This window comes from Gallinula chloropus (assembly GCF_964237585.1).
Source record: "Gallinula chloropus genome assembly, chromosome: 3".
In the NCBI taxonomy this organism is placed as follows: Eukaryota; Metazoa; Chordata; class Aves; order Gruiformes; family Rallidae; genus Gallinula; species Gallinula chloropus.
In genome coordinates this window covers 91,493,491-91,520,679 of record NC_140087.1, presented here as the reverse complement: position 1 = coordinate 91,520,679, position 27,189 = coordinate 91,493,491, and the positions used below count along the sequence as shown (strand labels likewise).

The 27,189-nt window shown below is 42.8% G+C and overlaps 1 protein-coding gene across 2 annotated transcripts in view; it reads left to right on the top strand.

The window, feature by feature from the left end:
- Positions 1-27,042, top strand: part of SMAP1 (small ArfGAP 1) — a 102,912-nt gene extending 75,870 nt beyond the window's left edge. For both annotated transcript variants that reach the window (XM_084262380.1, XM_084262379.1), the window contains 5 exons: positions 1,641-1,725; positions 11,563-11,690; positions 22,583-22,751; positions 23,382-23,710; positions 26,060-27,042. In XM_084262380.1, the coding sequence (XP_084118506.1) occupies positions 1,641-1,725; positions 11,563-11,690; positions 22,583-22,751; positions 23,382-23,710; positions 26,060-26,194 (846 nt within the window). In that variant the 3' untranslated portion in view covers positions 26,195-27,042. The remainder of the gene's footprint in view (positions 1-1,640; positions 1,726-11,562; positions 11,691-22,582; positions 22,752-23,381; positions 23,711-26,059) is intronic.
- Positions 27,043-27,189: the final 147 nt, after the last annotated feature.

Genomic DNA, 27,189 nt, shown 5'->3' with positions numbered 1-27,189 from the left:
TAGTCTTTCTTAAGGTAACTAACTATGAAGTAACCTTAAACCTGTTAGTTCACATCCTGGCAAGGGAGCAAAATGGGAAGGAAAGTATTGAATGAGACATATAGTAATGGTATTGGGAAAGGGTACATTATTGGTACTTCTTTCTCTTGTATCTTCGTTGCCTTTTTTATTTTGAGAGTGATGAAACAGAGGTACACATGTAATAATTATTCATAATGTTCTTCTGACAAAGCAGAGGACCTGAGTACATGATTCATACTAGATTTTCAAATTTTTAGGGAGGTAATGAGATTAATTTGCCACTGTAGTAAGTAGTAAGTAAAAGAGAAGTAAAAGAGAGTCCTATTTGAAGTTCATCTCTTTAGTCCTTAATGAGCAGCTTTTGGAATCAGTGTGCTGTTCTTCAGATGATACACTCGAAGATGAAAGCTGTAATCCAGTATAATCAGGGAATCTATGGAGTATTTTTCCAGCAGGCAGTTTCCCAAACAAAATTTTTCATGAATGAGATGTGCAAAGTCAACATAAGGAATTCTGGCTAGAGAAAAGGAGTATTTCTCTGAAAAAGTTGTAAGGATCAGTTTGAGTGTGAAGATACCTGTTGTAGCTGCAGAAATGGAGTTTGGTTCATTCCAGCTCTTTCCTGGAGGTTTTTGGTAGGGGTTTGCTCCTTGCATCGAACTGTGAAATTCTCCTAATACTAAATATTAAGACTTAATGACTTTAGGAGTAGAAGTGACTCTGTCAAAGCCATGTTATGGGAGTGAATAAAAGTGGGAGTGAATCCGGTCCTGTTCCTGTCAGCCAGTGCCCAGCCTGGCAGTGCTCGAGTGCCGTGATTTGGTAATCTGTTCCAGTTAAAGGCTCTACTCATTGATCCACCAGTCTGCTTCATGGGTCTTTGATAAGCATGGAGCAAACGCTACTACATGCATGCAAGAGAATGCATTTGTCATGTCACTGCTATAAACCAGTTTGCATTCATTTTAAAAATTGATGTTTTGATGGATTCAGCTGATCAGCATGATAATGGTATGAGAGGAACTATAAACAGATTTATGAAATAATTTTCATTATCAAATTTCATGTCAATCCCATCTTACATTATGAAGTCTCAAGGCAAGAAAAGGCTCGGAGTTCCCTTTTTCAAAGGAGAAAGACAGTTATTTGTCTTCAGGTTTACAAAGACAAAACCCAGTAACACAGATTATGTCTATTTTTTTTAATATAAGCTTTTAAAAACTGGATTTTTTTTTCTCTTTAATGCTGCAGAACTGTAAAGTTTGGATACTAAAATTAGTCAATAAATCAAATTATAGACAGCTTTTTACCTAGTGTGTGATATGCAGTGGTTCAGTTTAAGATTGCAGCTTGTTTTAGCCTATCCTGGAACTTATATTTATTTAAAAATTGATTATGTACCAGTGAAGGTTTAAGGATAATTTTTTAGTTATGTGCCATGTCCCTTATGACCCTAACTGCTACATGTTTAATTACATCAATTTCATTATGATAAACATATATGATATGGGGCCTTTACTTCTGATTCCAGAACATCATCTTTAATGGGAATTTTGTAAGTACTGTATCTTTTTCAAAAAGGTTACGTGTGTGTTTTTGTTTTTGTTTTTCCTTTCAAGCCACAGAAGAAAGAGGATCAGCAATCAGAAGCTAAAGCAAGTCCAAAAAAGTCAGCAGAACCCACTATTGACCTTTTAGGACTTGGTAAGAAATACATTGTTATCTGTTTTTCAAACACAGATATGTCATTTTATATTTTAATAAATATACTTTTATTTTCTCTGGGGTTACTGATAGGTAAATTTACAAACTGTAAGATTCACTCTATGTGAATTTGAGGCTATAAAGGAAAATGCCACAGGGAGCTGTGTATATCAATACTTGTGTTTTGCTAAGGAGAGTAATGAGCTCCTGTGGGAAGGGGAAGTTATCAAAGTGATCTTCAAAGGGCTTGTGGATTGTGGTATTTCAATGTTTATGGTACAAGTGTTCTTCTTAATGAAAACACTGAGGTCATCTGAACTGTGTATCTGTAAAATACCGTGTGTCATAAAATTCCTACATTAGCAAAAAGAACAGTAAACCCACTGCAGCAGACTAGGATCTTCTAAGACTTAATGTATTGGTGTTGTGTGCTGACTGTGACCATCACTCATTTTTATCTAAGATACCTTTTGTTTTCTGACTGGTAGGTAACTGTGTATTTGCTTTGTAAATAAACTACTTTGGGTCTGAGTCGTTTCCTTTGGCTATGCTGTTGTGGCTTTTTGCTTTTTCTCTGCTTCTTGAAGGCCAAACTCATAAAATCAGTCTTTTGTTTATCTAGTGTTACTCTTAAGTGGTTTTTTTGATTGGGTAGAATCTTAAAATGGAACTGGAAGAAGGAAATACTACAACAATTATTTTTTATCTCTTTTATTGCTCACTGTTAGGAAAATTTCAGAGTTGTGAGTGGGTATTAGAATATTCAATTTATATCAACATAGTGGTCATTCTTAAATTTCTAAGTAAGTTTTACAGGATATTGGAGGAGGCTGATAAGATGCAATTCTAAAACCGTGAATTTGTAGAAATTCATTCTGTTGCGTTTTTAATTTTTGTTTTTAAGGTATGAATACTGTTGCAGCAAAACAATAAATGTCTTCCCTGATTTAGAATTCACACTGTCATTCAAAATGCATGTTATTTTCCCTTTGGATGCAAAGTAGCTGTGGAATACTATTTCTGTACTGGTTATGTGTATTTTGTGATCCATTTCTTATTCCAAGTAATCTGCTACCACAGGCAAGCGAATTGTAATTAACACAGTAGAAGTTAGATTACAGATGTAGAACGAACCTGTTAAAACCAAAAGTAATTCAGACTTAATGGAAAGCTGATCCTCTGTTACTTTCCTTTACGAGACCAACAACCTAATTAAAAACTAAAATTTGATCAATATGTGCTTCTGAGATTCTCAGGCTTCTTTATCCTTTTAGTCGTGATTTGAAGAGAATCGTGGTAATGCTGTCTTATGATATGGTAATGAAGGCAGATTGCATAGGCTAACTTGAGATGTAATATGCAGTAGAAAGAGTATCATAATTGGTGTTGAACAGCTGTGCTTCTTCAGTGTAAGGAAGCATATTGAGATATGCAAAGGGCAAAGTTTATAATTTGTGTGTTAACAAAACATCATTTTAGAGGAGGGAGTGTTTAAAGATCTTTTAAATGACAAATTGAAGGGGGGTGTAATAAGCTAATACCACTTGGAATCCACTGAGCTGCAAATGAGTTTATGTGTTAATGAGAGCAGAGCTGCATATTTCATTTGGAGAGTTGTGGTTTAGTTAATGTCTGCAGTAGACTACTTCAGATAGTGTTGTAAGAAAGGTCACTTCAACCCAGAATATCATAGACCATAGAATAGGCAGTGCTGGAAGGGAACTTGAAAGATCATCTGATCCAAGGTATGGGAGAGGGAGCCTAGATGAGATTCTCTAGCATCCTGTTCTGTTATATCTTGACAACCCCCAGTGATGGCAACTTCACTGCATCTGTGGTGCAGTTGTTCCAGTGATTATCTCACTGTAGAAGCTTGCTTTCTTATGTTTAGATGAAACCTTTCCTGATGCCACTTGTACGCATTGCCCCTTGTCTTCTTCATGGGGCACCTTGTGAAGAGAGAGCTTCTGTCCTCTTCGTAGCCACCCTATAAGTATTGCATTACTGTGATGAGGTCCCCCTGACCCTTCTCTTCTCCAGGGAGAAACGATATAACTCCTTTAGTCTTTCCTCATAGGGCAGGTTCTTCAGCCCTTTGACCATCTGGCACATCCTGGTCCAAAAGGGAGGGACAAGTGACTCAGATTTGATGATTCCCTTTGTTTGAAGTTAGACAACACTTAAGGTCCATAGGTAAACAAAGACTTTATTCTGTATCTAGGCTCAGTGGTAAATATTGGGGCAGCAGAAAGGCTTATGGCTTGAAAGAGTGGGAAAGGGAGAAAGGAAATGAGGAAGAGGGAGAGAGAAAGGAGAGGGGAGAAACCAAGGAAGAAAATTGAGATCACAGTCCAGGTTCCAGCACTGATTCAGCTAACAGGGTGGGGATGTCACTGGTTTGCAGGAGCGCTTCTTTCTGGATTGTCTTCTTCTCCCCTAGGTCCACTCATCTTCCTCTTCTAGTGTTTGCACTATCAGTGCACCCCTTCACCTGAGATGATGAGTAGCATGATTTGGGTGGAAAATGTTATGCATGTTTAGCATGTACTCCTTTTAGCTCATTATCATGTTTAGGGTGTCAGGTTTAATAACCATTGCACAGTAAATAAAGCAAAAGGTCTCATTCTGGGCCTTTGAAGTTCTGTGTAGAAACCATCTGTTAATCTCCTATTCTTTAGCCAAAACAGGACTGTGTAGCTGCCATAAGGCTCCCCCCTTCATGGCAGCAGTTAAGCTCTCAGGGCCGAGTTCAAAGAGCTTTGCTCCAGGGGTTTTGCATCTTGTTTGAGACATTCCTCAGACAGACTCAGGGGATCTTCACCCCTGGTTCCCTTACCAAGTTTTATCTCACCACTGTCAAAAGTCTTCTGAGAAAAGAGTCCGTTGTTCCAGGGGGTCACAAATCAACTTTGCTCTTTCAACTGTTCGTTCAGATCATTTTTCTTCCGGTTGGTCTCTGACACCATCTTTGTGGCCCTCCTTTGTACCCTTTCCAGTCTGTTCCCATCTTTCTGGACTATTGGGGCCAGAACTGGGCACAGACGCCAGGTGTGGCCTGACAGGTGCTGAGATGATCACGGCTCTGTCTCGGCCTGTAATGATTTTGTGGATGCAGCCCGGAATCCCATTTGCCTTTGTTATGTCACATCAAACAATTTAAAATGGATATGATTGCATGGCTCGTTCTTCTTACTGAGTGGACATGTTTTTAATGAGGAGAATTCATTCTCTTAGGACTTCATTTCTGCAAATGAAGAGCAGTAGCAGCTTTTACTAGGGCAGATCAGAGTCACTTGTGAAAGCAAATGAAGTAATTTTAATGGCTCACAATTCACGCTAGAATAACTTTGGCTTTCAAAGTAGCCCAGCCTCTTGCAAAGTATTTTCTTGTGTGAGGCTCAGTGCTAGCTTTGGGTGTGGGGTTAACCTTTTAGTCATTGCTCTTCCTGTCTCAACTGGGTTTTGAAGAGTGACCTCATCAGAGGGCAAACGTCCTGTGAGATTGGCCTTACCCAGTGGCTGTTGTAGGTAGACAAGATAATTTCCTAAAACTAAATTGTTTTTTAATTTTTCTTTACAAATGGGAAAATTCTCAAGATAATATGCCTAGGCAAATTGTATCTTTAAATCTTGTTATAGCAGAAGAGGTATAATGCCCTCAGTGACTGTACTGGTATGTTTATGTTCCTTCTGAGCCTTTTCAAATACATTTATGTGGCTCCCTTGAGTTCCTGTTCAGGAGGTGTAGTATTAAGGTTGTGTTTGGATATTCACTTTCTGGTGATCCAGGTACATAAATATTCATGGATTTTGGCCTTTTGAGTATGTCTTAGTTCAATACTCTGCATGCAGAAAGGTGGGGAAATGGACATGTACAAGGTAAATATTCGTGTGTTCTCCACAAGCAGTCACATTCTTGTTCTTCTGTGCAACCCCAAATTCCTTCAGTCTCCCTGAGCTATGAGAAGTCAACAGTCCGCTTCTGTAGGCTAAAACTGAAGCAGCTTTTAAATGTTCTCTACAATTACTTGCCCAGACTCTGCCGTATTGAATATGTAGAGACTTAAAATTGATCCAGCAGTCAATAATGTGGGATTTTATAACATTAATTGGGGGGTATAGGAAACATTTTTTTCAGTTGCAAAGTTGTAATGTATAAACCAAAGTTCTTCAGCATTAGGGATGTTGGCAGGGCTGTATTTTCATCCCACTGCTGTTAACAGCATGCTCTGTGCTGCTTGATATTTTTGAGCTTTAGTCTTACAAGTAGCTAGGTCACTTAAATCAGATTGATGTAAATAAATACAGTTTTAGTAAATACTTGTAAAAAATTCTGATACCTCTGTATGATAGTGGGAATCTTCTTGGAATTTTACACAAGCAATTTTGGACCATTCTGTTTGCCAAGGTATGTCACTAGCAAATTATTTCAGCATACAGTAAAAAAAAAGAAAATATTTAATAATGGTATTACTTCATGGAATTATCAGAAAGAAGGAAAGTGTATTTTGCATATTCTGAGTCATTTACCATGTTTAGATATGCCCTTCATAAAACAGACCATCTCACATTGTTTAACAACCATTGTAGTAAGTTATAATGGATGCCCAGGAGAAAAGAAATGCCTGGTGGTGTTATTAACTGAACGTGCTGTGTGGAGCATTCCTCTGGCATTGCTGGAGGTGAAGTGTGGCGTGCTGAAAGCTGTGTGTCTGTTTGTGTGGGGGCAATATTCTCTGAAGGAACTCTCTGGAGTTTTGAGATGTTAATCATGGTATGAAATAAGAGCGTGGTATTGCACACCTGAGACATGTACTTTTGTCAGTGCTGTCTGGTAGATAGCAAAGCATCACAGTTGGTCACAAGTTGGAAAGCTGCATTGAAGGAATAATAAAAATACATGTGGAAGTTCTAAATATCATATATGCTTATATAGGGACATGTTCACGTTTGCAGTATTCCTGCTTTGCTCAGATTATGCTTAAGTCAGCAATGTTTCTATGCAAAATGAAAACAGTTGAGGCATACAGCATTGTTAGCTTTCCACATTTTATTTTAATAAGTATCCACATTTTAATAAATGCCATACAGAAACCGCCTCCCTGTGAATGCTTTTTCACTTCTGCAAAGGTTTTAGCAGTAAATAACATTTTAGTTGTGCAGTAAACAATTCCACAGTAATGTGGGACAGAGAAACTTTGTATCTTTCCACAAGATTTTGTTTAAAGTATTGAACCCTTTCTGTCAGCTCTGCCTTGCTAATAATTTGGTGTAACAAATATACACAAATGTTTGCAAAATCATCTCTCCCTCCATTGCAAGTCTTGGTATGACTGCCATAAGTGGTTGTATATATAAAAATACATGGCAGCTTAGCAACAAAGTTCCTGTAAATACTTTGCCCCATAGAAAAAGAGTTTCAGAAGCATAACGTGAAGTTTAGGAGGAGATCTTCTTTCTCACTGTTTCCCTTGAAGCTGCTCCTTGAAGCTCTTCTGTTGGTCATTCTCGCTGTTGGTACAGGTAAAAATACCAAGGGTCGCTGCTCTGTGTAAAAGCTTTTGTAACAGAAGGCAGCACTGGATTGGAAGTTATCACATCAGGCATTAATAAAACACATGCAGAGAAAAGCTCTATCCAGGTAAACCTCACTGGAACCCCTGATTTACCGTGTATTGGTGAATAGCTTTTCTTCCTGCTGTGAAATTAAACAGAACTTTCTAATCGGATGCAGAGGCAGCAGAAGCAGCATCTACTGCTGCACAGTACAGCAGGCAGCAGTCAGGCATTATCTGTCAAATTGCCATAAATGTAAAAAGAGAAGTTTTGGGACCACAGCTAGGAGCATCAGTGAAATCTGGCATCTGTTGATGTGCCACAATACCTTCTCTGACTGAGCATGGAAGCTTTGCCTTGGCCACACTGCTGTTGCAGTGGATTCTGCCACATCTGATACTTCATACCCAGTTATGGATGCATTGTCCAGAAAAGGGATGGAAGTACTTTTGATTAAAAGTTAGCTGTTTCATGGTAATTCTGTGATGGTCTCCATAAGAAGAATTCTGTTGGTTAGAACTATAAATTCCTCAATCAGATGGGCCTGTATAACTTAGTCTGATTTTTACCTGTTCCCTGGAAGAACTGCAGCCACGCTTCCTTCTGTCGGATACATGACATCTCTTCTAAACAGGTTTTAATGGTAGGAAGTAAAAGTTGAAAGAAAAGTAATATACTTAGAATAATTTAGAACTCAGAACTCCACTGGAGCATCTTTCTTATGCTACAGATATACTTTTAAATGAAGAGGGAAAGGAAGACATACGTCCTAATCCATGGCTGGGCATACTGAAGCTGACAATATCCATCATGTCTATAAAGTATTACACATTACATTCAAGTTTGAAAATATTTTGTATCTGCCTGCACAAACATGTGTGGGTATGTGTGTACATATATGTATTTAAATGAAAATACTAATATTATTACAAGTAATAAACTGGAGTGAAAGCGGTGTTAAGTTTCTGAAATGTAGCTCTTTCTGGAATCCTTTATTTTCATGGGGGAAAAATGTTTTTGGAGTTGCTTTTTAATAGATAAAAAAAATCTAACCGTTACATTTTTGAGAAATGAGTAAGACAAGATCACCTATTACTTCCATTCATACAGGTTTAAAACTGTTGTAAGCAGTAATTCAAAATGTCTGGTTTCTTCACTGATACAGACAGGGAAATATTTATTTTTAGTGTAAAAATCAGTAAGGTGAAAGGTATGTGCATTACCAAATAATACTTAGAGCAGCGATCTAGCAGAAACCTGGCTTTTCATAGTATTAATTTATAAAGCAGGATATTCAGGGTTGGACTTGATGATCTCTTCAGGTCCCTTCCAACCTCTATGATTCTGTGATTCTGGGATATTAAAGACTTGAAAAATACTATGTTCTTGCAAGTGTTTTCCCATGCATGTTCTCAATATGTGAAATGCTTGTTTTAGTGAATGATTACATTTAAATTTTCAGTCTTATTTGTGAAGCTTTTTTACATTCAGGGAAACTCAACCAATTTGGAAAGTGACAGGAGATTTTTTTTGAGTTTTTTTTTTTTTTTTATAATACATGTGCCTCACTGAGAAAATGAGAACACTAAATTATTAATTCTAGACAGTCCTTTTGCATGAAAATTATGCACTGTACATTCCTAAATTTATCTGAAAGAGCAAACCTTTGGGGAGATGGTTTTGGAACTGCCTGTCTACAGCAAAACCTCAAAAGAAGCTTGTTACTGAGCTTGCCAGTGTATTTATTTGCACATATCTTAAAGCAGTAGTGAGAATGGAACAGGGGAGCAGATTATACATGGGGTCATTTTGCTGTCTGCTGACTTCCATTCATCAGAACAGAAAAAAGGAAGGAGAAGATCTCTGTTGCTAAGAAGTGAGGAGTTCTGTCGTCCTCATAGATGAGTTTGTACCTTTGTGTCTGCCCAGCAAAATCATAGCACGCCCCTGCCACCTCAGCCAGTTTCATTGCAACCTCACTCCTGTGGTCACTGTGCAAACCACTCACTGTTTGCTGAGCAAAGGATATCCAGCAACGCCAAGCCATTCCCGTGGCCGTTTTGCCTTTCTGGAGTTGGGTCTCTCTCAGTCCTTGCAGACGGCACAGTTACCCTCACAAACTGCGCAAGTTTGGTCTGTAAAGACATCTGCTGAGATTCAGTTTCTTGTGAAGGCTGCTTCCCTTCTGTCCTCCTCATATCCTGCCTTCAAGGTACTTAGGTCCTTGTTACTAGATCTGCTTATCAGTGATGTTTAAATTAGAGCATAAAGTCATTTGTGTATCTGAAGTAGTCACAAAAGCAAGCATATAGCTCCCAAGGAACTGCAAGAGTTCCACTTGGTTGTTTCGTAATTCTCCTGTGAAAAAGGTGCAATAAGTGCTTTAAAATATGCTGGAGATTTTCACGTATGCTGAGTTCAAAGTTGTGGTTTCTGTACCAGCTGTAGCCGTGCCACGTTCCTGTATGTACTAAGGCACCAAGATGAGCCTCTCTACAGTAAGACCAGATGTGGGTATGTGTGGAGGGTGGTAGCTTCTGCCCTGTTCCACATCGTTGCACTTGGACATTCATAACTTCTGTGTCGAGTTTTCACATACACAGCAGTGACAGTCTTTATCTGCTCTTCTGCTTTGGCAGGGGGGTTGGACTCAATGATCTCTTGAGGTCCCTTCCAACTCCTATGATTCTGTGATCTTTAAAATCAATAAATACTTCAGGCCAGGCAGCTAAAGGGGGACTAATCTGAACAGGCTGTTTCAGAACGCAGGCCCTTCTCGTATGAATCAACAGCCAAAAATCCTGTCAGTCGCCTGTGAGAGTTTCCTCAGCTAAATGATTTCCAGTGACTAGCTCCTTCTTACTGTTTCTGCTAGTTTGTTCCAGTTTCTAATGGATATATTTGTAGTCAGCTTCCTATATGTAACTGTGTACCTTTAAAAACAAACAGATGAACCCATATCCTTTAATTAGGGTGCTAGGTAAGTGAAAGTTTCCTTTACAGAAACTTGCTCTGAATAATGAGAACAGGGGATACAAGTGCAGCCAGAAGGAAATTTGTTCTTTAAACATGCTAAACCATGAAGTAGAAATTGTGTTTTGATTTTAGTGGTAAGGTTTTTTTCAGTGTACTGTAAGCTAGGGATCATAGAATTTATCCTCCTGTGATGTATAAAAAGCCATGCCAGTTGTCATGGTGGTGTTGGAGAGAGAGTTGTGACTTAATTCGTCTGGATTGTTCTGCCAGAGAAGTCTGACTTACCCAGTGAGTGTTGGCAACTTTGAGACATAACTACATATTCTTCCTAGAGAACCTTTCTGAAGTTTGCTGCTAATACTGTGCAGTCATCACAGTGTTCAGCAGAACCTATACTCAACTTGGCATTTGTTGAGTAACGACAGCCCACTTGTGATATGCTTAGGAATTAAACTAATTAGCTAGTTCTTTCCACTCATTCTTGGCCAGCTTGAAATGAAGTGAGAAATGGTTGCTCTGTTCCTTTAGCATGTTTTGTGATGGTCACATCCCTGCATCGTTTAAAGCATTTTCTTGCAATTCTTCATGTAATTCCGTAGCCCTTTTTTATCCTACATGTCACTTTCACCAGGACCAGTAAATGTCTCCATGTGTTAAAGCAGCAGTTACAAGCACCAGGGCTGCAGAAGGTTAACTCTGTACAGAGCAAGAGCCATAAGTTCTTATGGATAATTAGCCCAGTGTGCCTGGCAGGGCTCTTCATGGGGAGCCATAGAAGAAAGTCTGTCCAAAGCACCTTTGAAAAAGGGGGAAGGAGGGACGTTTTTCCTAATGCAAAGTTCAATTATGTACCCTTGAGTAAATTAGCATACCAGGGATAACTTTGTGGATACTAAACCGCAAATTTTAATTCAAGAACCCAGATTATTTTGTCTGGTACGTGGCTACCAAGTTGGGGCCTTCTCAGTAAGGTGTCTGTTTAAATCCTCACTGAAAATGTCAGTGTGCTTGAATAGGACTCAAAAAATGAGTAATGTGTGCTAATAAATTGATGTGGCTGTCCCTGAGGAAGGCTTGAAATGTTTCTGTTGGAGGTTGTTTTTTCCTTTCCTGAAGCATACTGTCTTCTTAGGGAAAGACGACCTTACAAAATCTGAGTAATGTCACAGTCTGAAGAAGTCTTATGTCTGAAAAGGATAAAATCTTTGATGGGGGCAGTAGAGGAGGGAGAGGACAACTTTAATTATTCTCATGCAGTTAAATTAACAATTTTCACTTTAAATGTGATTCTGATGTCTTTTTAAGATGGTCCAGCTGAAGCATCTGTTACAAATGGAGGCACTGCTGCTGTCACAACGCTGAACGATGACCTGGATATCTTCGGTCCAATGATCTCTAATCCTTTACCAGCAACTGCTGTACCTCCTGCTCAGGTAAAATTTATTTAGTGACATGTGTGTGTAAACATGTAGGTGCACATATCCGTGGTGTTCAGTAGATCTGATTGTAATTTTTATGCTTTACGCTCCCTTCCCCTTCCTGTCGCTGAGGGCTGGCTTCCTGCAACGTGCTAGGTAGGGATTTAGTCACTGAAGTCACATCTCTGCAAACATAGAACTACAGATAGAGCAAGCTGCCCACCATGCCTTAAGCCACCCATAAATGGTGAGGGAAATGAGCTGTATGCATGTGTTTATGTGTGGATGTGTTAGTTAAGATTGCAAAGGGAAGCGTGGCACAGATTTTCTTGGCTCTTGTGGAACACTGTTCAGAGTACCAGAAGGAATCTGAGTATCTGAGTGCTTCTTGTCTGCTGTTCTGCTGTGTTATATCAAAATTCATCTAGAGGAACCTACCTATAGACGTAGATGTGAAAAACAGTAACCCATTCCTAGCTCCAGTGAGCTTTTTAATGTGTCCAGTTTTGGTGTAGATTGAGTAAATTCAAATCTAGAATCAGGAAGTTTCTCCTCAGCCCTGAAATAAATGGGCCAGTGTTAGCAACATACGCATCAGATAGGGTTGACTTCTGTTTTTCCCCCTTGCTGCCTTTTTCTGAAGCTTGAAGTGACAGTTTTTGTATGTAGTTACTGCCTGCTCAGAAGAAAAGGGTTTTGGGCTGTTTCTCAGTAATCAGTCTTTCAGAATTTTTACTTTCTCTTGTTTCTGTTCCACAAACAAGTGACGTAACCTGCTGGTTTAAAGTGGTTTAGCAGCAGAATGCAGGCTGAATGTTCCCATGTGAGAAAAGCAAAGTGAAGCTAATTCTTTGGATGGTGGTGGTTGGAGATGGGTTGAATAATGGAGTAGCTGCTAAAGAATATTGAATTATATGCATTAGCCATTATAGAAAATAGATCATTTAAAGTGCATCTCTGTGATAAAGATTGGACACTGGACTTTCTGTGAGAGAAATGTTTTGATACAGGTAGTTTATCTCTTATTGTGTTAGTTTCTAGACCAAGTATGGCACTAAGTGGATTAAAAAGCAGTACAAAGGATAATGTTACTCTTAATATCTGGTAAGTATCAACCTGATTGCATACTAGAAAACATGAATGTATTTACTTGCTGTTAACAAACAAGTCCAGACTTTTAATGACATTTTGCTTTTTTCTAAGTGCCATAATCAGGAGCAGCAAACAGAACTGTCATCAAATACGTGGTCCTTAATGATATCTTGCAAGATTTAACCCTTGGTTGTCTTCCATTCTTCTTTCCTAAAGAAAATGTAGCATAACCAGACGAGGGATGGGGGGGAGGTAGCAGAAGATGGGTTTCTGATTCTGATGACATGGGTTGCTTAGTAAACTGGAACAAAGGGAATATTCTGGTTTGCTTTAGGACTGAAAAGGCCCTGAAGGATTGCATTTCAGGAGCATGGTGTCTCGTCTGGGAACTGATGCGGGGCAGCATTTGAGGGTGCCTGTGGTACGAGTGTTTTGCAGGATCTTTCACTCTGTAATATGGATAAAAGTTGTATGGAATTCAGGGAAAAGGCAGGGCAATATTGGAAACTAGAAACAGGGTTTCAGAATGGGAGATTTTAAGGGTTCAGTCTGTTGCATCTCTTGAAGTATAAAGTGGTGTAGCTACTTTGTGTGAGACTGCAAATGGGAAAGTGGACAAACTAGGACTCAGTCCAACATTTGGGTAACCCTAACATTCAGTTCCTACATTGGGATTTGGAAAATTTAGCAAAGTTGCCCAGAGGCAATTCTTACATAGAGATTGCAGGCACTTGTTTCAACATCTATTGAGAGAATGCATTGAAGTAAAAACCTGGAGTAGAGGAAGGGATCAAATGTGGAAATATCTTTCTCACTCAGAGATATTTACCATGATGTTCTGCATTGTAAGTGCTTCTGAGATACCACAGTGGGATTTGGGAACACTGAAAGAGAAGGGAATTTCATGGTGCTCCTCAAACTGATTTGTAGAAGCAGTGTGAGGTTGTTGATTTTTTCAGATTCCTTTCCTTTTCAAGCTTAGCCTATGAGGCAGCATATAGTACTGTGTTTTTATGGCACAGAAATGTCTGTTTCAGTGTTTTGCTATGAGACTGATGCAGACCATAGGATTTATGACCATTAACATAGCCATAACATGATTTTCAACTGAAAACTAAAGCATTTGGTTTGGCTGTTTGAAACAGGACTTGAGCACTCAGGACTGTGTGTGCCTTTAGTCTGCTTTCAGACAGGTGTCTTTATCATGGTTTTCAAAACCACTTAAATATTTTTTCCTAGTGTTCTGTATAGTGAATGCTAATAAAAACTATGGGATTTGGAAAGAACTGGTAAAAACCAGTATGTGAATGAGTAACTTTTCTCTTAGAATTTTGCTTACTAGCAAACCCAAGGCGGTTAAAGAAGAGTTAACTTTGCCAGCTCCTGCTGTAGGGCTAGATAAAAGGCACATGCTGGAAGTGTACCCACTGTGCAGTGTTCGTGGCCAGAGAAAGGGAAAAAGACATGTTGTATGTTCAGTGCTGCTTCTTCACCTGGAGTGAGCATAGCTAGATTATAGCTATTAGAATGAAGATTGTTTTTGCTGCCAAACATTGTATAGGAACTGCACAAAGGTCTGTCATTCTTAGCTGTATTTACAACAATTCCCTAAATCGTTTTAGCCAGGTGTTAATTTTCAGACTTTGTTTGGGTCTGTCTTCCAGCATCAGTGGGATCTTCGTTCTTCACTGAAACTTGGGGGGGGGGGGGGGGGGGGGGCGGGGGGAGAAGGGGACAACTGTGAGGTATTAAGTTGGAATGTATTGATTCTCAGAAACATTTAACATAAGCCTTTCTCCGAGTGGGATTCTAAAATCCAGTCTACTTAAACATCTTGGGATTTTGTGTGTGTGTGTGTGTGCCTGATTTGGATTGTACTGGGAGCTGAGAATTGCTTTGGTGGCTACAGAAATATCTTTTTGTAGAGGTGGTATATGCTCTTCATGACTGATGTCTGACAAGCCTTTCATGTGAAGCAGTAGTATGTTTTAGATAACTAGATGTCCTTAAATATTCATTTTCCCCTGAGGCTAGGTCTGTGTACCTAGCATGGTTGCCATACATCAGCAGGCAACTGTCAGCTTGTTAACAAATTTTGGTGGGCACAGTGTGTCAGAGTCCTCAGTTTTTATGGAAAAAAATAGTTGTTTCAGAAGTTTGCTTTCCTGTGAATGTTATTTAAGCAGGGTCTTACTGGACAGCTCTCTACTCCTATTCTAATGTGATCAGTTCAATTGTTTGTAGCTTCTGTTTGTGTTTATTTTACCCCTCTGAATTTTGAGGCATCTGAAGTCTAGGCAATCCCAAACATGGATATAGGCTGGGCAATGAGTGGGTTGAGAGCAGCCCTGAGGAGAACCTGGGGATACTGGTGGGTGTAATGGAACTGGCAATGTCCACTCACAGCCCAGAGAGCCAACTGTTTCCTGGGCTGCATCGAAAGAAGCGTGGCCAGCAGGTTGAGAGAGGAGATTTTGCCCCTCTACTCGGCTCTGGTGAGACCCCAGCTGGGGTTTTCAGCATAACACAGATATGGGTCTGCTTGAGCGGGTCCAGAGGAGGGCCACTGTGGTGGTTGGTCCTGGCTGGAGGCCAGGTGCCCACCAAATCCACTCTATCACTCTCCCTCCTGTACTAGACAGGGGTAGGAGATACAATTAAAGTCTTGTGGGTTGAGATAAGGACAGGGAGAGATCATTCAGCAAGTACCATTGTGGGCAAAACAACTTTGAAAAAACTAATCTAGTTTATTACCAAGCACAACAAAGTAGAGCAATGAGAAACCCAAATTTTAAAACACCTTTCCCCACCCCTCCCTTCTTCCTGGGCTCAACTTTACTCCCTAGTTCTCTGCCTCCTAGGCATTGGAACCAGAGGTCCTTTCCAACCCAAACCCAACCTGAATCTATGATTCTATGATTATCTTCTCTTCAATGCTGGAAATGCCTTTGGTGGAACACAGAGGAAGAGTAGGCATCACTTCAAAACCAGAATGGACCAGCTGGACACAATCTGGAGGAAAGGAAAACTATTTTAAGTTCTGGAGAAGGGAAATCTAAAGAAAGAGTTACAAACAAGACTGCAGGGGAGATAAAGTTCTTCAAACCTAGAAAAGGTTGATGGCAAGAAAAGGCTACATCATTTGCCTTAGGTACTGGACCTATGGCAAGAGATGAGTTTGAATTTTTAATCTTCTGGTAGGGATGATTCTGTTCTTGGGTATCAGCCAAGACCAATTGAAATCTTCATCCGAATTGTTCAGGTAGTGCTGATAATTCCTTAAAGCAGGAGAGCAGATGAGATTTCTGAGTGGTTTTCTTTGTTTCTGAATGAACTGCATGCACCTGAGTGCTCATTTCCTCATCAGTTACTGCCAGGAACCAGCAGCTGATGATGTTGAGTGGAACTGTGGAGATGCCTGAAAACGAAACAGGCAAAATCAGAAAGAGGAGCAGCTGCAATAGCCAGTGAGTCCACTGGCACTGCAGAGAGAAGGGCAGGAGCTGCACACAGAATTTAAGACCTGAATAGTGTGCTGCCTTACTTGCTTACTTGCACACCTGCATGCTATGCTCTGTTCTCCCTGCTTCCCTGGAATGCAGGGAGCTTTTCCAGTCAGGGAGGAGCAACTGAAGATGTGACATGGGGCTGTTACTTATCCCTATATAAATGAGGAACGGTGGAGGCTTGGCTTTCCTGCAGTCCACCCCTGCTCACCTGTGAGATACCCACCAGTGCCAGAGAGCTGCAGGTAGCAGGAAAGTGCACGTGTGCCATTGTCTCCTCTCTGGTTCTTCACTCGACTGCCCGTGTCTCACCTTCTCATTTCCACTGCTGCCACCTCTGCTTTCAGTTGGCAGATGTTAGAGCAGCTGTCCCTGCCAGGGCAGAGGCTCCAACACAGGCAGAGCTTCAGATGGTGAACCCAGCTATGCCAGTCACAGGCTGTGGGAGAGCACAGAGCCTCTCCCTGAGGCCACAAGAGATGGTCTTCTTTTCTGCAGGAGGTGTGCTGTTTTGCAAGACCTGTGGCACCAGGTGGAGGAGTTACAGCAGGAAGTGAGCAGGCTGTGCAGCAGCAGAGAGGATGAGAGATAGACAGGATCTTCTCAAAGGCATGACAGCCTCAGGAGCCCCAGATGCCGTCTGCAGTGGAGACACCAGCAGAGTCCACTCCCAGCAGAGCGGTAAGTGCAAACTCTGAGGACGGTGAAGAATGGAAGCTGTTGACTTCTGGCACCAAGAAAGTGGCTCCAGCTCCACCTGCAGACTTGCAACTATGGAACTGGTTCACTGCCCTCCAACTTGAAGAGGTGCTTTCAAGTAAAGCATCAGAGGCATCTGATGCTGAACAGTGCAAGACCACCAGGATGAAGCTGCAAGTGATAGTAGTGGCCAGCTCCCTGCTGTGGAGGACAGAAGCACCCATCTCCTGACTTGAACTTCTGGAGAAGTTTGCTGCGTGACAGGGGCTTGGATCTAGGGTGTGTTAAGGGAGTGATGAAGCTTGTCCAGCCCTCTATTACCCCTTCCTGTTCTTCAGCATGGGACTGCCAGGGACAATCTAGAGAGAAGAGGTGACAACAGAGCTCTGAGGTGGTTAGTGAGGTGTAGAGGGCCCCAGGTGGCCTGTTCCTCAAGTGTGCTGGTGACAGTAAAAAGTGTAAAGAGGAGAGCGCTGACGCTGCGTGTCAACAATTGATTGTGGAGCTGGGGATGGCAAGAGGATTTGAGCTTCCCTGTCTGTGTGAACCTGTTTGAGGATCAGCATCTGCTTGGGAGAAATGGAATCCAACCTCACCAAGCAGGGCAGAGCCACCTGTGCCAGCTGGATGACTGACTGGGAAGGAGGGCTGTAAACTAGGGGCAGTGAGGAAGTTACCAGCAGCCCCGTGAGGAATCGATAGATAGGATTGACAAGCAAAGGGCCTGCAGTGATGTGAATAAAAGGGAATGCAGAATCAACAAAGCAGGTCTTGAGTGATGTCACCTCGAGCATTTGTGTACAAAGAAGGAAGTGCCTACGAGGCACCAGTATGGCAAAAGCCATCAAACGCCTTTGGGGAGACCAGCATGCTGGGGTACCTGTACAGACACAGTGAAGTGCCTGCTCACTAACACACACAACACAGGCAACCAACGTGAGAAGTTCCACATCTGTGGCTGTTACATAGCTGTGATCTTGTTGGGATCGCAGGGGCGTGGTGTGATGGCTCCCATGACTGTAGGCCTGCTGTGGAGGGACACAGGCTCTTCAGAAGGGACAGGCTGGGAGGTTTTGTTGTCTTCAAGAGGGAGAACTGGTGTAATGCACAAATCTCTGCCTGAGAATGGATGGTGAGCCAGCTCAGAACCTATGGGTAAGGACTTGAGAGCAGACAGGTATGGGTGACATTGTATTAGGTGTCTGCCGTTGGCTGCCTGGCCAGGAAAAGCAAGTGGCTGAGGCCTAGAGACAGCTCGGAGCAGCCTCATTCTCACAGGCTCTGGGCCTCCTGGGGGATTTCAGCTAATCCAGGATCTGTTGGAGGGATGACATGGCAGGACATAAGCAATCCAGGAGGTACTGGAGAGCATCAATGGTAACTTCCTGACCCAAGCAATAGAGAAGGCAACAAGGAGGGCTGCTCTGCCTAACCTCATACTCACAAACAAGAAAGGACTCGTTGGGAATGTGAAGGTTGAAGGCAGCTTTGGCTGCAGAGACAATGAAACAGTGGAACTGAAGATCCTTAGAGGAGGGAGCAGGACAATAAACAAGATTACAAATCTGGACTTCAGAAGAGCAGACTTTGGTCTCGTCAGGGATCTGTTTGATAGAATCCTATGAGATAAGGCCTTCGAGGGAAGAGGAACCCAAGAAAGGTGGTTGATGTTCAAGGGTCACCACCTCCAAACTCAAGAGCAGTCCATCCCAGTGAGCAAGAAGTCAGACGTGTGGTGAAGCCTGCCTGAATGAGCAAGGAGCTCCTGGCAAAATTCAAACACAAAAAAGAAGCCTGCAGAGGGTGGAAACAGGGAGAGTTAATGGGGGGGAATATAGAGACACTCTCCGAGCATGCAGGGATGGGGTCAGGAAAGCCAAAGCCCAGCTGGAGTGGAATCTGTAGAGGGACAGAGGCAACAGAGAGACTTGTAAAAATGCCCAGGTGACAAAAGGAAGAGTAAGGAAAATGTGGGCCCGTGTCTGAAAGGGGCAGTGGGCCTGGTGACAAGAGGACATATACATGTGAGGTACTGAATGCTGCCTTCACCTCAGACTTTACTAGCAAGACGAGCATTCAGGAATCCCAGGCCCCAGAGACCAGGGGGAAGGGCTGGAGCAAGGAAGATGGACCCTTGGTGGAAACGGATCAGGTCGGGCAATACTTAAACTGGATGTGGATCATGGCCCTGATGGGATGTATCCACAAGTGTGGAGGGAGCTGGGTGATGTCTTTATGAGGTTACTCTTGGTAGTCACTGAATGATTGTGGCAATTGGGAGAGATGCCTGAGGACTGGAGGAAGTAAATGTCACTACTGTCTTCAGGAAGGACCAGAAGGAGACCTCAGGGAACTACAGGCTTGTCACGCTCACCTCAACCCCTGGGGTGCTGTGTCCTCTTCTGGTCTCCCCAGTATAACAGAGATGTGGGCATACAAAGGCCTACCAAGACGATGAAAGGACTGGAGGATAGGATCTCTCCTATGAGGAAAAGCTGAAAGAGCTGGCCCTGTTCATCCTGGGGAAGAGAAGGCTCAGGAGGACCTCATCAGTGTGTATAAGTACCTGATGGGAGTGTGCAAAGAGGATGGAGCCAGGCGCTTTCCAGTGGTGCCCAGTGACAGGACCACAGGCAATGGACAGAAGCCATCTCCACTGCTTTAGCTGCCTGACCAACTTTTTTTTTTTTTACTTTTTTTTTTTCCTGAGGGCTTTACAACCTTTCTCTGCTGTTTTGTGGTCTTTGGGGAATTAAAAGCCAAAGGGAAAATATGTATTTTCAGTCTCATGCATTAATCTAACCTACGTGCCAGCCATGTGCTGTTTGTGTAGTCAGAAGGCAGGTGTAAAGTGACAGATTCAGCTGCCATATTCTGGTCCTGACACAACTGATCAGTGTGTCACAGTGAGAGCTCCCTTTGGGTAGGTATTGCCTTTTACAGGTAATATCTAAGCTATTGATGCCAAAGAATATTTATTGTTAAACAAAACTTACTGGAGATGCCTTCCAGTAGTTTTGAGAGATTTGGTTACAGTAACACCATGAAACCGCTCAGCAGAACATTCCCAAACCGCCTGAGGAGCATTTAGTGTCGGTGTAACGGCTGCTGGAGAGCACTACGTGTAGCCTGCCTTAAAGAGGAGCTGTTGTGTGTACACCAGGTGTGTTTGTACAGAGCCCTTGGGCAGCGTGAGAACGTCGACACGTGAAAATCCTGCAAAGGCTTTTTTAAAACTTGGATGCCACAGGCTGTTCCCTTGCCATGTGCTGTGCATTGCTTTATTCAGGGAGCGCTTGTTCAGTGCTTTGGCTCCTCTCAAATCTTCCAAAACCAAGCTGCATGAAGAGATGTGAAATAAACACTCTTCATCTCATGATGTAAACGTAATAGGTGATCGGTCCTCCAGGTCTTCAGCTCTCCGTCTCTTCCCTGCAGGCCTGTAGTGATGTGCTGTACTTCGTTAACACGCCTGTCGTAACGCTGTTGTGCAGATCTGGAGGCACTCTAAACGGGGGTTCTTCCCAGATGAGAACAGTTTCTCTGACGCTATGACTTATTTAAAGAACACACCACCCCCACACCCAGACATGTCTGCCCTTCTCCCAGCTGGAGAGGAGCAAACCCCTTCCTTGCCCTGCCGCAGCGCAAGCAGCCAAGGAGCCGCCTCACTTCACTCACGTCCCCTCCTCGTCAGGTTTCTCCAGTCTGCTGGGCAGGGCTGCTGTACAGAGGCTGCCCCGGGCAGAGGCCATGGTGGGAGGCCCACGTGGGTATGGAGTGACTCGGTAATGGGACTTCCTGGGTATCTGTATGGTAAACACATGGGCCTTCACCTGAACGTGTTATTGAGTCAGACCCTGGTATTGTCTAAGACTGGTTATGCCACACTGACAAAGCGTTGGGCCAAACAGAGAGGGATTCCTGGTACCCAGGGAAATGTTTGATTTTGCTTTGCAAACAAAGTCGTTGTCAGTAACCAGCAAGAGGCAGGAGCTCTTATAATAGGTGCGTTAGGAAGTAGGTAGGTTGAGTGCACACTGGCCAGAGAGAAGGTGTCACAGGAGTCTTGGTCTGTCCGCTTTCCCTCTGTAGGGCTGTCACCCCACCTTTCATTGCTTCCCAAGTCACCTTGGCCCAAATCAACTGTTGTATAAATGCTGGTTTTCGTGTACCAGAGAGTTCCCACTTGTTCTTTTTCTCTTCCTTTTCCCTAACAGTTTTGGAGACCATCAACCATGTGAATCTGCTCTCCCATCTGATGGTTGGTGCCAGCATTGTTTTGTAGTCATTTCTGCACCCCGCCCTGTCCCCCCTCCCACAACCCCGCCCCCAGTTTACAGCAGGACATTGTTTGAGAGCTTTTAGCACTTTGGGAATCAGAGGGATGTTTCTGAAGCTGCATACCAACTGTTTGCATTGCAGCATTGCACAAATCCAGCGTGACCATAGTGGGCTTCTCAGGGCCTGGTCTGCAGCCTGCCAGCACAGTCAGGAGTTGGGAGGTTGTTGCTTTAAGCAGGAAAACAGGTGTGTTGTGTACCTGCGCCTGCTCTGGTGGCTTCTGGTCTGTCTGAGCAGCTTTGGCATGTGATGACAGTAAACGGGGGGACCTGACTGCAGATCCAGTCCCTTCAGTGCAGGAAAGAGCTGACACTGGCGGGTGCGGGTGTGGGGTTAGGCAGGTGAGCGCTAAGCAGTCAGGGGTCGTTTAGCTGCACTAATTTAAGGCCATAATGAAGTGTGCATTGCAATCCTGGCCCTTTTTCAAGGGGTATGCAGGTGATTTGCATTAAAAGTTCCCACTAGCAACAGGACGACTTGTGTATTTTAAAAAAAAAACACAAACACGGCTTATTGCTTAGTTACCCAGGCGGTGTCCTGTATGGAACCCTGGCTGTGAGCAGCAGAATACCAGCACTGAGAGGCACCTGGACCACTTTTGTTTACAAAACATTTTGGCACAAGAGCAATAAAAAGCCCAGCAGCCTGCAAGCATTAGAGTTTTTCAGCTGTAGTTCTCAGTTTTTGGTAATTGTGCTTTCTCAGTAAATAATGTGCTCAAAGAAGTCTTCAGGCAGCTATAAACAGTGAATCTGGGAAATTTTATACCTTTAGGAAGATCAGCCAAAATTTTACTTTGGCCTTTTCTCCAAAAATACTGTTCATCTTAGTTGTGGTAATATATTTCAAAGCACTTAATCTTTTGTTTTAGCTCTTTAATCTATTCTCCTGTGAGAGGATTAATGAGATGTGAATTGTAATCTCCTTATTGATTTCCTAATTATTTTTCATAATCTAACTACAGCTTGTGATTTATGCTTCTCGCCGATGAAAAATGTAGGAGCAAGAGGAATGACTAATCTGTGTGTGTACACCCCAGAGCTGGTTGGGGATTTAGTTTTCCTTGTTTTGTAACCTCCATCTGGTCTGGTGGTCTTTCTGCATCTTGGAGGCAGCTTTTTTCTCTTCAGTTTTTCAGAAACCTCATTTACTTAAAGTTAATTTCTGTAAATGAACCGGGTTTTGTTTGGTTCAGCAGTGAGGATGTTGAACGTAGCATCTTTTGCTGGTTTCATTCAGTAGCCTGTCCTGACCTTCATTTCCCAGAGCACTTCCACTAAACCACCAGCTGCCACCATGTCTGCAGCATCCGGGGATCTCGACCTATTCACTGAGCAAACAACGAAATCCGAAGAGTCGGCAAAGAAACAGCTCTCCAAGGACTCCATCCTCTCCCTGTATGGCACAGGAACCATGCAGCAGCAAAACGCTCCAGGTAAATCCTGGTCTAAAGGTTTCTGTGTGGTCCCGATTCGAGCTTTGCCCAGCATAGGTACCTCCTACAGGTGTGAAACTAAGGCTGGGAGCCCTGCCACCTGTGTTTGAATGAAGATTTTTGGTTTTACCATTTATAAAAATGAGCAAATTGCTGGAATGTAATACAGAAGCTAAAAAAAAACCCCAATAGCATGTGATTTTAATTTATTTCTAGCTGTTCAAATTACTGCAATTTACTGCGAGACTGGTGAATTCCGTTTCTGCCATCTAATCCTGTTTGGGCTCTGAATCTCTGCTGTGCAAACAGCAGCAGCCAGGACCAGTCCAGTGCTGTCATGTTTTGTTTTTAGCTATGCTGGATGAAACCAAGGACCCCCGATACAGCCCTTGAAAGATTCTGGCTCACCACAGGGATGGCTCCTTTTGGCAGTTAATCTCTGGCAGAGGGTTCCTGCTTTTTGAGAGGCTTTAAGCAGTTTCTTACTTTTGCCAGACTCTGGTTGAACAGCACCGATGAACAATTGGCCAGAGTTACCCTTTAAGATTATTTTGTTGTACTTTTAACTCCTGGGGATGGGGGGAGAAGATCACAGAATGCTTTTGCTGAATTCTCCCCTTCTCTGCACAGGTATGTTCATGGGGTCGTCTTCTATGCCCTTCACCACACAACCATCAACTCATTTTCAAGGCTTTCCAGCCATGGGAGTTCCTGTGCCTGCAGCAACTGGGATGATGGGAAACATGATGGGACAATCGGTGCCAGTCATGGGACAGAGCACAGGTGTGATGGTAGGAATGGGAATGCCCAATGGATTTACTGGTACTACACAAACTGGTGTGATGGGACTTCCTCAAAATGTCGTCGGACCTCCAGGTGGAATGGTGGGACAGGTGGTCACGCCGCAGAATAAGTACGGATTGCAGCAAAACCAACCGGCTCAATGGAACCTCTCTCAGGTAAGGACCTGCTGTTCCCACACCAGAGTGCTTTAGGAAAGACACAGGCACAACGTGATGGGCTGCGGGAGGGAAGCTGCGGTGCAGCCAAGTTATAGGCTGCTGCACTATGAACTGAAAAACCCCCCAGCAGAGGGGAATGCAGTGAATAGATCAGAGAATAAATATTGCCAGGGTTGAGCAAACTGGGTTCTCTGCTGCTGTGGCTGCTCTCATCCCAGCATCTGAACTAGCCATGTAAAAAGCTGCTAAAGCTTAGCTGCAGTGACTGGCATGTAAACAGCCTTTCTAACTAAGAGCGGGTTTAATTGTTTGGGGACAGACATTAACAACTAATTGATTCACAGACTTCAGGATCAGTCTCAGTGGAAGGTGCAGTGCTCTGCACTCTGACATTCTCCTGCAGACAGTTTGCTTAGGCTGAACTCCTGTTTACCTGTCGCATTTCCACACTATTCTTGTATTTCTTAAAACATGGTTAAAAGGCTCTCTGACAGCCTTAGTGCCCCCTTAGGGCGGTATCTCTACATTATCCAGTGAAGTATCTTGAGATCAGGTCTTTGAGAGGTTCCAGGGGACATGACACAAACCTTGCAGCACAGTGTGGATCATGGTAGCTTTTTTTCTCAGAATACTTCTTTGAACTCTAAGAGCACTGGAATGACCCCGTGCTGCCTACTGTAGTAATGCAGGAAGTGAACCTTAGCGACTTTCTTAGGTGGGACAGTATGAATTTTTACCACTCTGCTCGAGCCTGTGGTGTGAGTGTGTGTGAAGGTGAGAGCAGCATTTCATGCAGGGACAAAACAGCCCCATTTGAAATACAGACTGTTGCTCTGCTTTGACAAGTAATGTTTAAAAGTAGAGAATTTCAAAATGTCAAACCAAAAAAGCCTGGATTTACTGCTAACAGTATTTCCTGGGTATCAGCTTTGAAATAAATATCAGGCTTCTTATCAATTTATATCAAAAGTTGTCTCATAGAACAAACTCTTCACGAGTTTCTGTACCCCCTGTGCCTCAGATGTTGCCACTGCGCCAACAGCCCAGTTTGTAGGGGAACTGTGATCTAATCTCTGCCTCCAGTTGAAAGAGAGAGAGCTTGCTTTACTCTCCTGAACAGCACTTTAAATATATACACATATATATGTATCTATATATCTAGTCTACTTCTTAGGAATTCTACTCCAGAAGAGATTAACAACTAGGTAGGGCATGTTTCCATCTGCTGATTTTTAAATGCCCCTGTTCCGTGCTGGGCTGTTTTTGTGGGTACACCTGTGACAGCAGGGTATTGAATTTTACCCTGAAATACTGCTTTGCAATGTACTTAACAGCTGGTTTTCACCAGTGTTTTGCTTTGATTTTGCAGCCCAGCGTTGTTCACTCATGTTGATGCAAACTGATTTTTACCTAATGGTGTCTTTAACTCGAATCTAATGTTGCTTATCCAACACCCCTATTCATCAGCTCCGACTGTTAATTGCTCCAAATGCTTTTTTGCTCTCAAAATCATGAGGGAAGGGACATCTTTACTCTGTCTCTAAGCCAGGTTTTTGCCGTGTCAGCAAGTGTTCCTTTTTACAAGGCAAAGCAGAGTAACCTGAAGAATGTTCTGTTACATTGAGCACTGCAAACTAGAGTAACTGGACACTACTTGTCTAGAGAGTAGAAATACTTTTGCACCATTCCTGAAGTGACTGTGCTGAACTTTGAACTCTCTCCCACCTTTAACTAGGGGTCATCTTTAATTTCACTTGTTTTTAAGAAATTATCATATCTTGAGTAGATTCTGTAGCAGGAATGGTTAAATTTCGGTATGTCCCGGTTTTGGCACGGATCAAGCTAATGTGGCAGCTGGCACCGTGCTGCGTTTGGCTTTAGGATGAGAATCATGTCAATAACATGCTCATGCTTTAGTTGTTGCCAAACAGTCCGGGAGTTTTCAGCTTCTGGTACTGACCTGTCAGTGAGAAGGTGGGGGGCACAGCTGACCCAGGCTGGGCAAAGAGCTCCTGCATACTATGTGATGTCAACTGGGGGATGGTGGCTGATGCGTAACACCAATAGCTTGAACAGAAAGTGGTTCCAGAACAGCTGCTGTATGTGGCTGCCCTGGGTTCGGCAAGGATAGAGTTAATTTTCCTTCTGGACTATCCCTGCCGAAACGGGGACACTTGAAGAACACTACCAAGCTCCAGTTGAGTTAGTATTTTTGTCTCATGAGAAACACTGATGTTAGGGACACGCAGGTTCACTGGTGCTGGTTTAAGAAGCGTGGCTGCTCTCAGGCGAGGCGGGCGTGGGTTTGGGCAGCGGTGCTAACGAGGCGGCTGTCTTGCTTGACAGATGAATCAGCAAATGGCCGGCATGAACCTCAGCAGTTCCAGCAACGTGATGGGCTTTGGGCAGCCCCCCAGCACAGCGGCAGGATGGACTGGGAGCTCCTCTGGTCAGACTCTGAGCACACAACTGTGGAAATGAACGTTGCGATGGAAGTCCCACCCCCAACAGCCACCTAACATTCCCCGTTCAAACGCGTTTACTTTCGCTGTTCCTTCCATGTACAGACTCTTTTTCTTTCTCCCCAGCTGTTCAGATTAAGAATATAACTGACTGACCGTGTCGTGGTCTATATTGATTTAAATTTGATGTAGTGAAAAGCAGATCAAGAGTACATTTATACATCATTGGCAGCGTTTTCATACAATGCATATGATTTCATAGACCATATATTTAAGAAGCTGCTTAACCACATACTGACTTTTTTCCCCCCTCGAAATTCTAGATCAAATGTTTGCATATAAGGGATGTAGCTATCATGTTAGTAATATCCAAAACTATGAACCCCGCCCCCCCAGATGACCCAGTAATCCTGTAGAAGGTACTGTATGAACAAATGTTTAATCATATATAAATAGAATGTAAATGTATCACTGAGCAATGTTTTCTAGTGTATCAAACAAATTCTGTTTCATCCTACATTTCACTGTGATGTTATATGGTGTGCGTAACAGAGAATACGGTTATTGAAAGAAAGATAAACCTGGATGTTGCTGTCGTTCTACAAATCAATAGTTTATTCTTTTAAAAATGAGCGTTCGATGCATTTGAGTTTCCTGCGATCAAGCACCCGCTGTGGCTGACGAGGCACGTACACAGTATTACTGCTGGGAACTAGCGGCACAACACGTACACAGGTAACGCGGTGTGAGCAGAGGGATTGCTCCTTGCAGAGATGTCCAGGTTTATGACAGTGATTGTGTTTACATTTTATGGTGCCTCGTAATGATAAAATGTTATTTCCCTATATTAAAAGGATAAACCCATAAGCAATCGTGGGGTTTTATTTCATTACTGTATGACCTACTTGACCGCTATTTCTTCAGAAGTCTACTTTTAACGAAGGAAAACCTGTTCCATGTGGAGGATCCATTTATGCAAATACTTAGGTCAACAGCTCGTGATTTAAAATCAGT